The sequence below is a fragment of the Symphalangus syndactylus genome, chromosome 20 (assembly GCF_028878055.3).
Source record: "Symphalangus syndactylus isolate Jambi chromosome 20, NHGRI_mSymSyn1-v2.1_pri, whole genome shotgun sequence".
NCBI lineage: Eukaryota > Metazoa > Chordata > Mammalia > Primates > Hylobatidae > Symphalangus > Symphalangus syndactylus.
This window is the reverse complement of record NC_072442.2, coordinates 60664853-60677179: the sequence shown is the minus strand read 5'-3', so window position 1 is coordinate 60677179 and position 12327 is coordinate 60664853. Positions and strand designations below refer to the sequence as shown.

Here is a 12327-nt window from a genome sequence, read left to right as displayed (position 1 = left end):
CCTCCCACCCTGTCCCAGTCTAGTACCTGGGGTGGGGGTAATGGAGAGACAACCAGGTCCCTAAGAGGAGTCAGGGGGGCGGGCCCAACCTCTCCATATTTACATATGTATGAGGTCGCCTGGGCCAGTGGCGAGGAGGCGGAGCTTCTGGGGGTGGGAAGGGGGCGGGCACCCCCAGAGCCGCAGAGTATAAAGACCGCGCTCGGCGACCGCGGGCCCCGCACTGCTGAGGAGCGGAGCCTCCGCCTGGGGGGCCCCCCATCCCTGGCTGTCCCCCAACTGCGCGTCCCCGCCCCACCCCCGCGGCTGAGCCACCACTGGTGCAGTGGTCTCCGCTTGGCGGAGGGAGCCTTGAGCTTCGTTCCACAGCTTCTTTGCATCTTGGATTTCGGGGCGGCCGCCTCCCCCACCTTTCTCTGCCTTTTTGTACCCCGCTTTTTTCCTGCGTTCTGCTCGGTTTTTGTAGCCGTCTGTTTTTGCACCCCTTTTCGTTTTGTTTCTAGACGATTGGGGGGGGAGTGAAGCTGCATTCATACCCCTTCCTCTTGTTATTCTCCCCTGCTCTGACAGCACCCCTTTTCATCGCAGTTGGGGGCCTAGGATCGGTGCATCTTCCGCCACGCTGCCTGCACCCCGCAGCGCGTGGCCGTGCACCCCGGAATCTCCAGCAGCTGCATATCTGAGGGGGGTCTCCTTTGCCCCCGCCGCCTTCGCTCCCCGCGCTTTTGGGTGTGTAGAGGGCTTCAGCGCGCGGCGCCCCCGCTTCTCCGCAACCCCCCGCCCGGCCCCCGGACTCGCCCCGCGCCGCCAAGATGGTCATCCAGAAAGAGAAGAAGAGCTGCGGGCAGGTGGTTGAGGAGTGGAAGGAGTTCGTGTGGAACCCGAGGACGCATCAGTTTATGGGCCGCACCGGGACCAGCTGGGGTACGCAGGGCCGGCACGCAAGGGGCGGGGGGAAGCCGCTGGGCGACGCCTCGGGGGCGCAGGGTCCCGCCGAAGCGGCCCCAGCTCCCCTCCCGGGTCCCCGGCGTCCAGCCTCCCTGCCGGGCTCTGGGCTGGGAGGGGGCCGAATCGCCAGTCTAATCTCCCCGGCTGGCCGTGCGGAGGCGGAGAAAGTAGGTCACAGCCGCCTTCCCGCCCCCCGCGGAGCCCCCTCGGGCGGGGGGTCGCCAGCTCTGCCTGCGTGTCCGCGCTGCGGCGTTCACACTCCCTCTCGGGGCCTGTCCGCTCCACACGGGCGCCCCCCACCTCCAAAGAGCGCCCCTTCCCTCCCTCCCGCTCTCACTAGCTCCGCAGCCCCGTCTATTTTTAGCTTGTGCCCACCCCCTGGACCCTGGGAACGTTCATGAGGGGGCGGGTCTTGGGGGGGTGTGTTAGGGGGGTTCTTCACGGCGGAAGTTGTCTGTATCCCACCGCCTGGCCTTGGGAGCCTTCTGGGACTGCTTTGTGGGTTGGGGGGCTGCTGATAGTATGAGTTTTTCCGAGGCTGCTGGTTTTGCTCCCATGTCGGTGGTGGAGGGAGGAGTGGTCACTGTGGTGATTTGCGTGCATCAGCCAGCCAGGTGTCTGTGACAGTCGGATGACTAGGGAGCCTCCCCAGACTGACCATGGCAGGACTCAGGGAGTTGTAGTGGCCGGGGGTGGCGGTGGTGGGGGGGTCTGGTGACCGGTGCAGGTGAGGGGTGGAATTTTTCCAGGAGGGATAGTCAACCTGGGACGTTGAGACACAGGGGACAGAGGACACTGTGTGACACGATTTACAATCTTTCCACACTGGGCACCCATTCAGCAGCCTACACGAGGTGGGTCCCATGCAATCCATTCCCTCAGGGAACTCCAACTCCAGCCCCTGGGATGGGAAGAATCCAGCAATGCTTGGGAGAGCCAGAGGACTTCATGGAAGAAGTGTCCTCTGAGATGGAAGGATTGGGAGTCCAGGGTGGTGGGAACAGCTGGCCCTTGGGCCCTCACGTCAGGCGGGGGAGCCATGGAGAGATCCCACTAAGGGAAGGCTGTGGGAGATTCTGCCTTTCCTCCCTGCCTCTGCCCAGGGTGCTGGGTGTGAACTGAGGGTGGGGTGGCTGTTGAAGTTTCTAACAAGCTGTCTCTGAGAGATTTGTAGCTAGGCTAGAGTGTTAGGTCTTTCATTTCAGGAACTGTGTTCAAAGTTTGGCTTCTGAAGGGCACCAGGAGAGAGATTTTCCTATTCAAATCTGAGGGTCCAGGCTCTGCGGGGTGGTATGAGGGTTTGCTTGTGAATGGTGGCCAGTACCCGCTTAAAAAGTCACCGTGCTAGCACAGCTTTGAGCATGAGTACAAATGCAGAGGTAACAGATGTGTGCCTTGTCAGGACTATGCATGGTTGAGAAGTTGGAAATGGAATTGGAGGCAAAATAACAGACCTCCACAAGGTCGGGCTTCACTGTGCCCTAGGACAAGGAGGGGGCTGGGAGTCATGGCTAGAAGCCAGACACAACCGCCTGTTTCCAGCTTGTCTCATTTTGCTCCCAGAGGAAGGCTCTAAGACATCCCTGTGGCTCTGTGATCAGTCCCAGTGCAGAACTTCAGAGTGGGTAGAGGGGTGCGTGGGGATAGGTGAGGTTATGGTGGGAACCTTGGGCCCTGCTGACCCTGTTTCCTCCTCCCTAGCCTTTATCCTCCTCTTCTACCTCGTTTTTTATGGGTTCCTCACCGCCATGTTCACCCTCACCATGTGGGTGATGCTGCAGACTGTCTCCGACCATACCCCCAAGTACCAGGACCGACTGGCCACACCGGGTGAGTGTGGAGGCTCCCCCTGCCCGCTACTCTAACTGCTCTTGTGCCCCCAAACCTCCAGAAGGAACTCATAGTTCCTTCCAGGAGTTTGATTCTGATGACCCAATCCCCACGTGCTGGGAAGTTCTTCTTGAAATCTGTCCACCTTCCCATTTCCTGCAGTTGGGAGCTGTGTGATTTGGTCATGTGGCAGACAACCACAGATCACCCTCCCATGAAGACGATCTCAGATATTCACTGCTGTCCCCACCCTGGTGTTCCCTGTGTCCATTTTCTTCCCTCTGTGTGCAGCCCCTCATCTTATAGATACTCCCAACTTCTGCCTTTGTCGGCTGTAGGCTTGATGATTCGCCCCAAGACTGAGAACCTTGATGTCATTGTCAATGTCAGTGACACTGAAAGCTGGGACCAGCATGTTCAGAAGCTCAACAAGTTCTTGGAGCGTGAGTGTGGGCCTGGTTATGTGTCAGTTCAAGACTTCGGGCAGGGGACTGGGGACCTTGGAAGTGGAACATCTGGCCCCTGACTCTCTCCCTCCCACCTCTTTAGCTTACAACGACTCTATCCAAGCCCAAAAGAATGATGTCTGCCGCCCTGGGCGCTATTACGAACAGCCAGATAATGGAGTCCTCAACTACCCCAAACGTGCCTGCCAATTCAACCGGACCCAGCTAGGCAACTGCTCCGGCATCGGGGACCCCACCCACTATGGTTACAGCACTGGGCAGCCCTGTGTCTTCATCAAGATGAACCGGGTACCTATGACCTTGGTCCCCACGGTGAACGGAGGAAGGATCTGGGGACACCACCTGCAGACAGTTGCATCCTTTCACTGGGGCTAATGGGCATGAGAGAGACTTGGATGTTTGTGTAGCTGAGAGGAAAAGAGAGGTGGGGCCCTTGGAGGCTAAGCTCTGCAGCTAGAAGGCTGGATGCCTTTTTTTTTTTTTTTTTTAGACAGGATAGACAGGGTCTCGCTATGTTGCCCAGGCTGGCCTTGAACTCCTGGAATTAAGCTATCCTCCCGCCTCAACCTCCCTAGTAGTTAGGACTACAGTCCCCGGCTTAGCTTGGTCTGGATGCCCATCTTTGACAACTTCCTCTGACTCTCTTCACCTTCCACCCTCACTCCAGGTCATCAACTTCTATGCAGGAGCAAACCAGAGCATGAATGTTACCTGTGCTGGGAAGGTGAGTTCATTGGGCCTTGTCCGCCAGCTCACCTGAGTGTCCTTCATGGTTTCCGTGTAATTCACCTGTCTCTCCCTATCTTCTTTGCTCCTAGAGGCCCCATCACCATACAAACAAGGGGGTAAGAGTGGGCTTTTGGGCTCCACTGTAGCTTGAACTCCGAGGGCCTCACACTCCTCTTGCTTCTCTCTAGGATGCAGAGGCCTGCTCTCCTAGGGGCCAGACACACGCCCTCCTCCACCAACGCCCTGGCCTCTGGCTTCTCTCCCTAACGCTTCCACCTTCTCCTTCATTCCCAGATTGTCCGTATCTTTTGCTCTGTCTCCCATATGGCCCCCACCCGTCAGTTCCTTCTAGGTGTCTGGTAGCTGCTGATCTGTTAGCACCATCTGCCACCACTTCGTTGTCCTTGGGACCCTGTTCCCCCCTTCCCACCCGGTCTGTCCTTTCTAGAAACTTGCTGCTCCCTCCACATCCCCTTCCTTGCTTCCTATTCAACCCTTAATCATGTATCTGTTCTTTCTTGGCTCTGCTCCAGAAACTGATTCCTGAGGATGGGGTAAGAACTTGGGGTAGGAGTGGAGTAGGAGGCTTTCGCGCCATTAGCAGCCTTCAGGAGTTCCTAGAATGATGACAGAGACAGACCATCCCCTCATCTACACACGCACATGCAGACACACACACAGACTCACAGCTCCAGGGAGGCAGACTTGAGACAGGAATAATTGAGGGCGAAGGAAGAACAAAAGAACAAATGGAAGTCTGGTGAGCTCCTGGGTGCCTGCCATCCCTAACTGGCTCGCCCCCTATCTTCCTGCACCCCCACAGCGAGATGAAGATGCTGAGAATCTTGGAAACTTCGTCATGTTCCCTGCCAACGGCAACATCGACCTCATGTACTTCCCCTACTATGGCAAAAAGTTCCACGTAAGTCCCAAGGGAGGCCCAGGCTGATGGCGGGTGCGGGTGGTGAGCTAGGGAAGGAGGCCGCATTGCCCCAGGCCTAGACCCTGCACTGCTCCTCCGGCCCAGGTGAACTACACACAGCCCCTGGTGGCCGTGAAGTTCCTGAATGTGACCCCCAATGTGGAGGTGAATGTAGAATGTCGCATCAACGCCGCCAACATCGCCACAGATGATGAGCGAGACAAGTTCGCTGGCCGCGTGGCCTTCAAACTCCGCATCAACAAAACCTGAGGCCCCTTCCTCCCACCCCATCTCTCTCCTGTGGATGCTCCTGGAATGTCCCTGACCCTGCCTGATCCCTCCCTCACCCACCCCAAAGGTATTTTTGATAACAGAGCTATGACTTGTCTGAGCCTCACACCCTTTTCCTTGACTTCTCAACCCAGCCTGAAGTCCATTGCGGTTCCCTGTTACTCACCTTTCCCACCAACTTCTCCCAACCTCAGATCAGTCAGAGAGGGAGCTGGGCTAAGATGGCCACAGAGGAGTTAGGAGCCTTTCTAGTTCTGGTTTAGCTGTGAGAGCTATCCACTCTCCTGCCTGCATATCCCCTGAGAGTTATAGGAAGTGCCCACTGACCCACCCACCCACCTACACCGCCCCCCACACACACAAACGTGCACATGCATCTCATTTCACCCCTTTGCTTCCAGAGATGAATGTGGCACTCCCTCCTTCCATTCCTAAGCTCTAGCCACTGTCTCTTGATCTCTCACACTTTCTCCCTGTCTACACAATCCCCATTTTGGTGACTTTGAACTTATCTGGCTCCTGGGCAGGTCTTCTCCTCCTCTCCATCCCTATTCCCTCCTCTGAAATGCACCCCTTTGTAATTGAGGACAAGGTGGTTCTGTGGCCTTTTGCCTCTTTGCTGGCACATTCTGCTTCTCACCCTCTGGTGACTCTGTGAGCTGGGAAATGAGGGACTGGAAGCGAGGCCTGTGTTGACCCTTCCTGAAAATCGTCTAGCAGCCCCCGACTTCAGCAGTTTTTCTTTCTTTCTTTTTTTTTTTTTTTTTGAGATGGAGTTTCGCTCTTGTTGCCCAGGCTGGAGTGCAATGGCGCAATCTCAGCTCACCGCAACCTCCGCGTCCCAGGTTCAAGCGATTCTCCCCCCTCAGGCTCCCGAGTAGCTGGGATTACAGGCATGCGCCACCACGCCCGGCTAATTTCTTTCTTTCTTTCTTTCTTTCTTTTTTTTTTTTTTTTTGCATTTTTTAGTAGAGATGGGGGTTTCTCCTTGTTGGTCATGCTGGTCTCGAACTCCCGACCTCAGGTGATCCACCTGCCTCAGTCTCCCAAAGTGTTGGGATTACAGGCGTGAGCCACTGTGCCTGGCCTTCAGTTTCCTCCTAGGCCCTTCTATCACCCAAATAGCTGCTACCCAGAGGGGCGGGGTTGACCTAGGCTGAATATCCACTTTGTTTTTATGGATGGCTCCCTTCCCCCATTCGCCTTCCCAGAATATCCTTCAAGTTCCACTTCCCAGGGAGCTCTGGGGGAGGGGTGGCCATTCTGGCTCCGTCCCCAGTGGCCACCTTGGAAACATCGGCTGGCTTTGGGACTATTCCATCTCCTTACCCTGAGCCCAGATCTGCCCCCACCATCCTCTCTCTGGCTTCTCTTAGCAAGTTATCAACTAATCACTAACTCCTTCCCTTTCCTCCGCATGCCGGCCTGAAAATTCCAAATCTAGCCTCTGAATGTCTTGGCTCCATCTCTTCAGACCCCTTTGCCTTTAAAAAAAACAAAATCAAAAACAAAAAAACCCATAATGCCCATAGAATGTCAAATGAGGGGCCTCCTGCCTCCTGCTCTGAATATTCTGTAGCTGTAGAGGCATTTTAACCCTTTGTCCTCCAGCATCCCTTCACTTCCTCATCCTCTCTAACCTCCTTTTTCTTTTTTTACTGCTGCAGCCTCCACACTCCACCCACAGGTGGACCCTTCCCTTTTTCTCTAGCTGGATCTGTGTTTCTTCCCTTCGGGCCCCCATGTTTTCCTGCACCCGCCCTACCATGGTCTCTCTCTGCAGTTATTTAATGCCTGTGTCAGATCTACTGTAAAAAGAGGATTAAGTAAAATAAAATGAGAGCAATTATATATATAAATATATATCATACACAGAGCCCTGTGTGTGGGTTGTTCCTTTCTGAGCAGTTGGAAGAGCCCAGGGAAGGAGTGGAGGGTGGATCTGGGTGGTCCCAAGGGGATCCCCCAGGCCTTGGATGCCGCTCCCCAGCTTTGATCTCTTCCTTCCAGTGTCCGAGCATCTACCCACTTCGCCTTGACTAATTTAGTGCGCACTATCTTGAGATGACTCCATACAAGAGAGGCAGGAAGCCTACATCCCTTTTGTACAGTGATGCTTACGAAGTGCCTACTGTGTGCATTCTAGGCACCGTGAGGACACAGTTATGAAAGAGGCAGAGATCTTGCCCCCAAGGAGCTCCCCAGTTTAACAGGAGAGATGAGGAGCACACGAGAAACTCTCATACAAGGTAGACCTAAACATGCTTCGAGGAAAGGGAGAGAGCCTGTGATGATAAAATTCAGAGCCGTCAACTGCTGTCTGTCAGGCACGTTAAAGGGAAGCTTTCTCAGAGGAGGTAGCATTTTAACGGGAGCTTAAAAGAGGGGTGATTTGGAGAGAAAAGAGCATCAGCAAATGCTCAGAGACAGATGAGAAAAGTTGACTAGAAGAAACATGAATGTCAAAGCAATATGAGCTGGGCGCGGTGGCTCACGCCTGTAATCCCAGCACTTTGGGAAGCTGAGGCGGGCAGATCACCTGAAGTCGGGAGTTCAAGACCAGCCTGGCCAACATGGTGAAACCCCGTCTCTACTAAAAAAAAAATACAAAATTAGCCGGGCGTGGTGGTGCCTGCCTGTAATCCCAGCTACTCAGGAGGCTGAGGTAGGAAAATCGCTTGAACCCGGGAGGTGGAGGTTGCAGTGAGCCGAGAGTGTGCCATTGCACTCCATCCTGGGCAACAAGAGCAAAACTCTGTCTCAAAAAAAAAAAAAAAAAAAAAAAGCAATATGAACTATAAGATCCTAATTTTGTGCAAAGTAAACACACAGGCAGGGCGTGGTGGCTCATGCCTGTAATCCCAGCGCTTTGGGAGGCTGAGGTGGGAGGATTACCTGAGGTCAGGAGTTCGAGACTAGCCTGGCAAACGTGGTGAAACCCCGTCTCTACTAAAAACACAAAAAATTAGCCGGGCCTGGTGGCAGATGCCTGTAGTCCCAGCTACTTGGGAGGCTGAGGCAGGAGAATCGTTTGAACCCAGGAGGCAGAGGGTGCAGTGAGCTGAGGTTGTGCCATTGCACTCCAGCCTAGGCAACAAGAGCGAAACTCCGTCTCAAATAAATAAATAAATAAATAAGTAAACACACACACATAAGGATAGAAAAAAATATATGATGTTTCTTGTGGTATATGGGGGAGGGGAGGGGCTTATAGCTAATTTTTATTTTCTTATCGGGGCCTTTTCTCTTTTTGCAATGAATTGGTCTTAGTATTTGTTTTAAAAAATAGCTTTATTACACATGCATCCATCTATACACAATTTTATCATGAATGCATAATATACACACATGCATGCACACACACACACACACACACACACACACCCCTCATCATATAGAAAAGGATCACTGGGTTTTGGTCATTGTTATACCAAAATTGGGCCATACCATACACACTTTCATGCGTCTTACTTTTCCCACTCAGTAAATATCATATGTGAGTACTTCCCCTGGCAGAGCGCTAATTCATTTTAAATTTTATTTCTTTATGAACTTAATTATTTATTTATGCACTTCTTTATTTTTGAGATGGACTCTTGCTCTGCCGCCCAGGCTGGAGCGCAGTGGTTTAATCTCGGCTCACTGCAACCTCCACCACCCGGGTTCAAGCAATTCTGCCACCTCAGCCTCTCGAGTAGCAGAGATTACAGGCGCCTGCCAGCACACCCGGTTAATTTTTGTATTTTTGGTAGAGACAGGGTTGTGCCATGTTGGCCAGGCTGGTCTCAAACACCTGACCTCAGGTAATCCACCTGCCTTGGCTTCCCAAAGTGTTGGGATTACAGGCGTGAGCCACCTCACCGGGCCTCCTTGATAATTTTGATATGAGCTTTCTGCATCATTGTTCCTATCTATTGTTTGTCTCTTGACTTTGTAGTATCTTTTTTTTTTTTTGGAGACAGAGTCTCATTTCCTTACCCAGGCTGGAGTGCAGTGGTGCAATCTCGGCTCACTGCAACCTCTACTTTCCAGGTTCATGTGATTCTCATGCCTCAGCTACCCGAGTAGCTGGGATTACAGGTGCACGCCACTACGCCTGGCTAACTTTTGTATTTTTAGTAGAGAAGGGTTTTCACCCTGTTAGCCAGACTGGTGTCGAACTCCTGACCTCAAATGATCCGCCCACCTCGGCCTCCCAAAGTGCTGAGATTACAGGCGTGAGCCACCACGCCCAGTCTAAATTTTTGATAGAGATAGGGTCCTACTATGCTGCTCAGGCTGGTCTCAAACTCCTGGGCTCAAATGATCCTCCCACCTCAGCTTCCCAAAGTGCTGGGATTATAGGCCTGAGCCATTGTGCCTGGCCAAGGTCCCAGTTTTATTTTTTTCAGTTGTGCCAGCTTCATTTATTTTTTTCCCCCAGGGCAACTTGGAAATGTGTGTTGGGCAAAAAATATATTTTTAAAAGAGATAGGGGCTGGGTGCGGTGGCTCATGCCTGTAATCCTAGCACTTTGGGAGGCCGAGGCGGGTGGATTGCCTGAGCTCAGGAGTTCGAGACCAGCCTGGGGAACACAGTGAAACCCTGTCTCTACTAAAAATACAAAAAATTAGCCAGACGTGGTGGCAGGCGCCTGTAATCCCAGCTACTTGGAAGGCTGAGGCAGGAGAATCGCTTGAACCCGGGAGGTGGATGTTGCAGTGAGCCAAGATCACACCATTGCACTCCAGCCTGGGCGAGAGAGCCAGAATCCATCTCAAAAAAGAAAAAAAAAAAAAAAAAAAAAAAAAAAAGAGATAGGGGCCGGGCGTGGTGGCTCACGCCTGTAATCCCAGCACTTTGGGAGGCCGAGGTGGGTGGATCACCTAAGGTCAGGGGTTTGAAACCAGCCTGACCAACATGGAGAAACCGTGTCTCTACTAAAAATGCAAAAAAAAAAAATTAGCCGGGTGTGGCTGGCATATGCCTGTAATCCCAGCTACTCGGGAGGCTGAGGCAGGAGAATTGCTTCAACCCAGGAGGCGGAGGTTGCGGTGAGCCAAGATCGCATCATTGCACTCCAGCCTGGGCAGTGAGAGCGAAACTCTGTCTCAAAAAAAAAAAAAAAAAAAAGATAACAAAAAGAACAAAAGAACAAATATATCTAATGTGTTCCAATTAAATTGAAATGCTAATTTTGGCCATATAATAATTCTCCTGTATGAGAACATCTCCTGTATTTGTTACTTGCCTTCCTTGGTTTGTCTACCACTCCATATGTCACATCGACCTCATTCCAGTAGTTATATGGTAAGTTTTCTTTTTTTTTTCCTCGTTTCTTTTCTCTTCTTTTTTTTTTGATGGATTCTCACTCTTGTTGCCCAGGCTGGAGTACAGTAGCGCGATCTCAGCTCACTGCAACCTTCACCTCTCGAGTTCAAGTGATTCTCCTGCCTCAGCCTCCCAAGTAGCTGGGATTACAGGCATGTGCCACCACGCCTGGCTAATTTTGTATTTTTAGTAGAGATGGGGTTTCACCATATTGGTCAGACTGGTCTTGAACTCCTGACCTCATGTGATCCACTGCCTTGGCCTCCCAAAGTGCTGGGATTACAGGCGTAAGCCACTGCACCTGCCTGGCCTATACTAAGTTCTCTAAAATCTGGCAAGGCAAATAGGACCCCCTCTCCATTCTGTTGCTTATTATTTACTTATTATTTAAAATTTTATTATTTATGTTATTTTATATTATTTATTTTATTTATTGAGACAGTCTCTCGCTGTGTCGTCCAGGCTGGAGTGTAGTGGCATGATCTCAGCTCACTGCAGCCTCTGCCTCCCGGGTTCAAGGGATTCTCCTGCCTCAGCCTCTTGAGTAGCTGGGATTACAGGCATGCACCACCACGCCTGGCTAATTTTTGTATTTTTAGTATAGACGGGGTTTTGCCATGTTGCCCAGACTGGTCTGGAACTCCTGAGCTGAAAGTGATTCACCCACCTTGGCCTCCCAAAGTGCCGGGATTACAGGCATGAGCCACCGTGCCTGGCTTCTAGTATTTTTTTATTTTTTTTGAGACAGAGTCTTGCTCTGTTGCCCAGGCTGGAGTGCAGTGGCACAATCTCTGCTCACTGCAACCTCCTTCTCCCTGGTTAAGAGATCCTCCTGCCTCAGCCCCCTTAGTAGCTGGGATTACAGGCATGGGCCACCACTGCCAGGCTAATTTTTTTTTTTTTTTTTTTTTTTGAGACGGAGTCTCGCTCTTTCACCCAGGCTGGAGTGCAGTGGCGCGATCTCGGCTCACTGCAAGCTCTCCGCCTCCCAGGTTCACGCCATTCTCCTGCCTCAGCCTCTCCGAGTAGCTGGGACTACAGGCGCCCACCACCACGCCTGGCTAATTTTTTTTGTATTTTTAGTGGAGACGGGGTTTCACCATGGTCTCGATCTCCTGACCTCGTGATCCGCCCGCCTCGGCCTCCCAAAGTGCTGGGATTACAAGCGTGAGCCACCTCGCCCGGCCGCTAATTTTTGTATTTCTAGTAGAGATGGGATTTCGCCATGTTGGCCAGGCTGTCTTGAACTCCTGACCTCAGGTGATCCACCGGCCTTGGCTGAGAGAGAGAGAGAGAGAGAGAGACGGAGTCTCACTTTGTCGCCAGGCTGGAGTGCAGTGACAGGATCTCGGTTCACTGCAACCTCCACCTCCCGGGTTCAAGCAACTCTCCTGCCTCAGCCTCCAGAGTAGCTGGAACTACAGGCGTGTGCCACCATGCCCAGCTAATTTTTTGTATTTTTAGTAGAGACGAGTTTTCACTATGTTGGCCAGGTGGTCTCGATCTCCTGACCTTGTGACGTGATCTGCCTGCCTCGTCCTCCCAAAGTGCTAGGATTAGAGGTGTGAGCCACCATGCCTGGCCCAAATCCAGTATTTATTTAAACAACTAGTGACACTTACTCGTTCCTATACATTTATGATAAATTTACCCAATTCACACACACACACAATGAAAACTTGGGACTCTAATTGAAATTGCGTTATATTTATCTCGAGATAATTGATTTTTCTTGTTTTTTTAGCTTTCCCATCTGAGAATCTATCATTTTCTTTGGATCTTGGCTTACGTCATCAAATAAGGGTTTGTGGTCTTCTGCATACAGGCTCT

General features: G+C 52.1%; 1 protein-coding gene across 1 annotated transcript; it reads left to right on the top strand.

Moving 5' to 3' along the window:
* Nucleotides 1-211: 211 nt before the first annotated feature.
* ATP1B2 (ATPase Na+/K+ transporting subunit beta 2) lies at nt 212-7063 on the top strand. The gene is made up of 7 exons (XM_055257517.2): nt 212-924; nt 2650-2778; nt 3117-3221; nt 3328-3533; nt 3913-3969; nt 4798-4896; nt 5002-7063. The coding sequence occupies exons 1-7, from the start codon at nt 813-815 to the stop codon at nt 5164-5166; spliced, it is 873 nt and encodes a 290-aa protein (XP_055113492.1). The 5' UTR covers nt 212-812; the 3' UTR covers nt 5167-7063.
* Nucleotides 7064-12327: the final 5264 nt, after the last annotated feature.

Excerpts from the sequence above, each read along its gene's own strand:
- ATP1B2 (XM_055257517.2), top strand. The coding sequence starts at position 813 with ATGGTCATCCAGAAAGAGAAGAAGAGCTGCGGGCAGGTGGTTGAGGAG. Across the intron at positions 2,779-3,116 it reads GGACCGACTGGCCACACCGG|GCTTGATGATTCGCCCCAAG; the intron begins GTGAGTGTGGAG and ends TGTCGGCTGTAG. Across the intron at positions 3,534-3,912 it reads TCTTCATCAAGATGAACCGG|GTCATCAACTTCTATGCAGG; the intron begins GTACCTATGACC and ends CCCTCACTCCAG.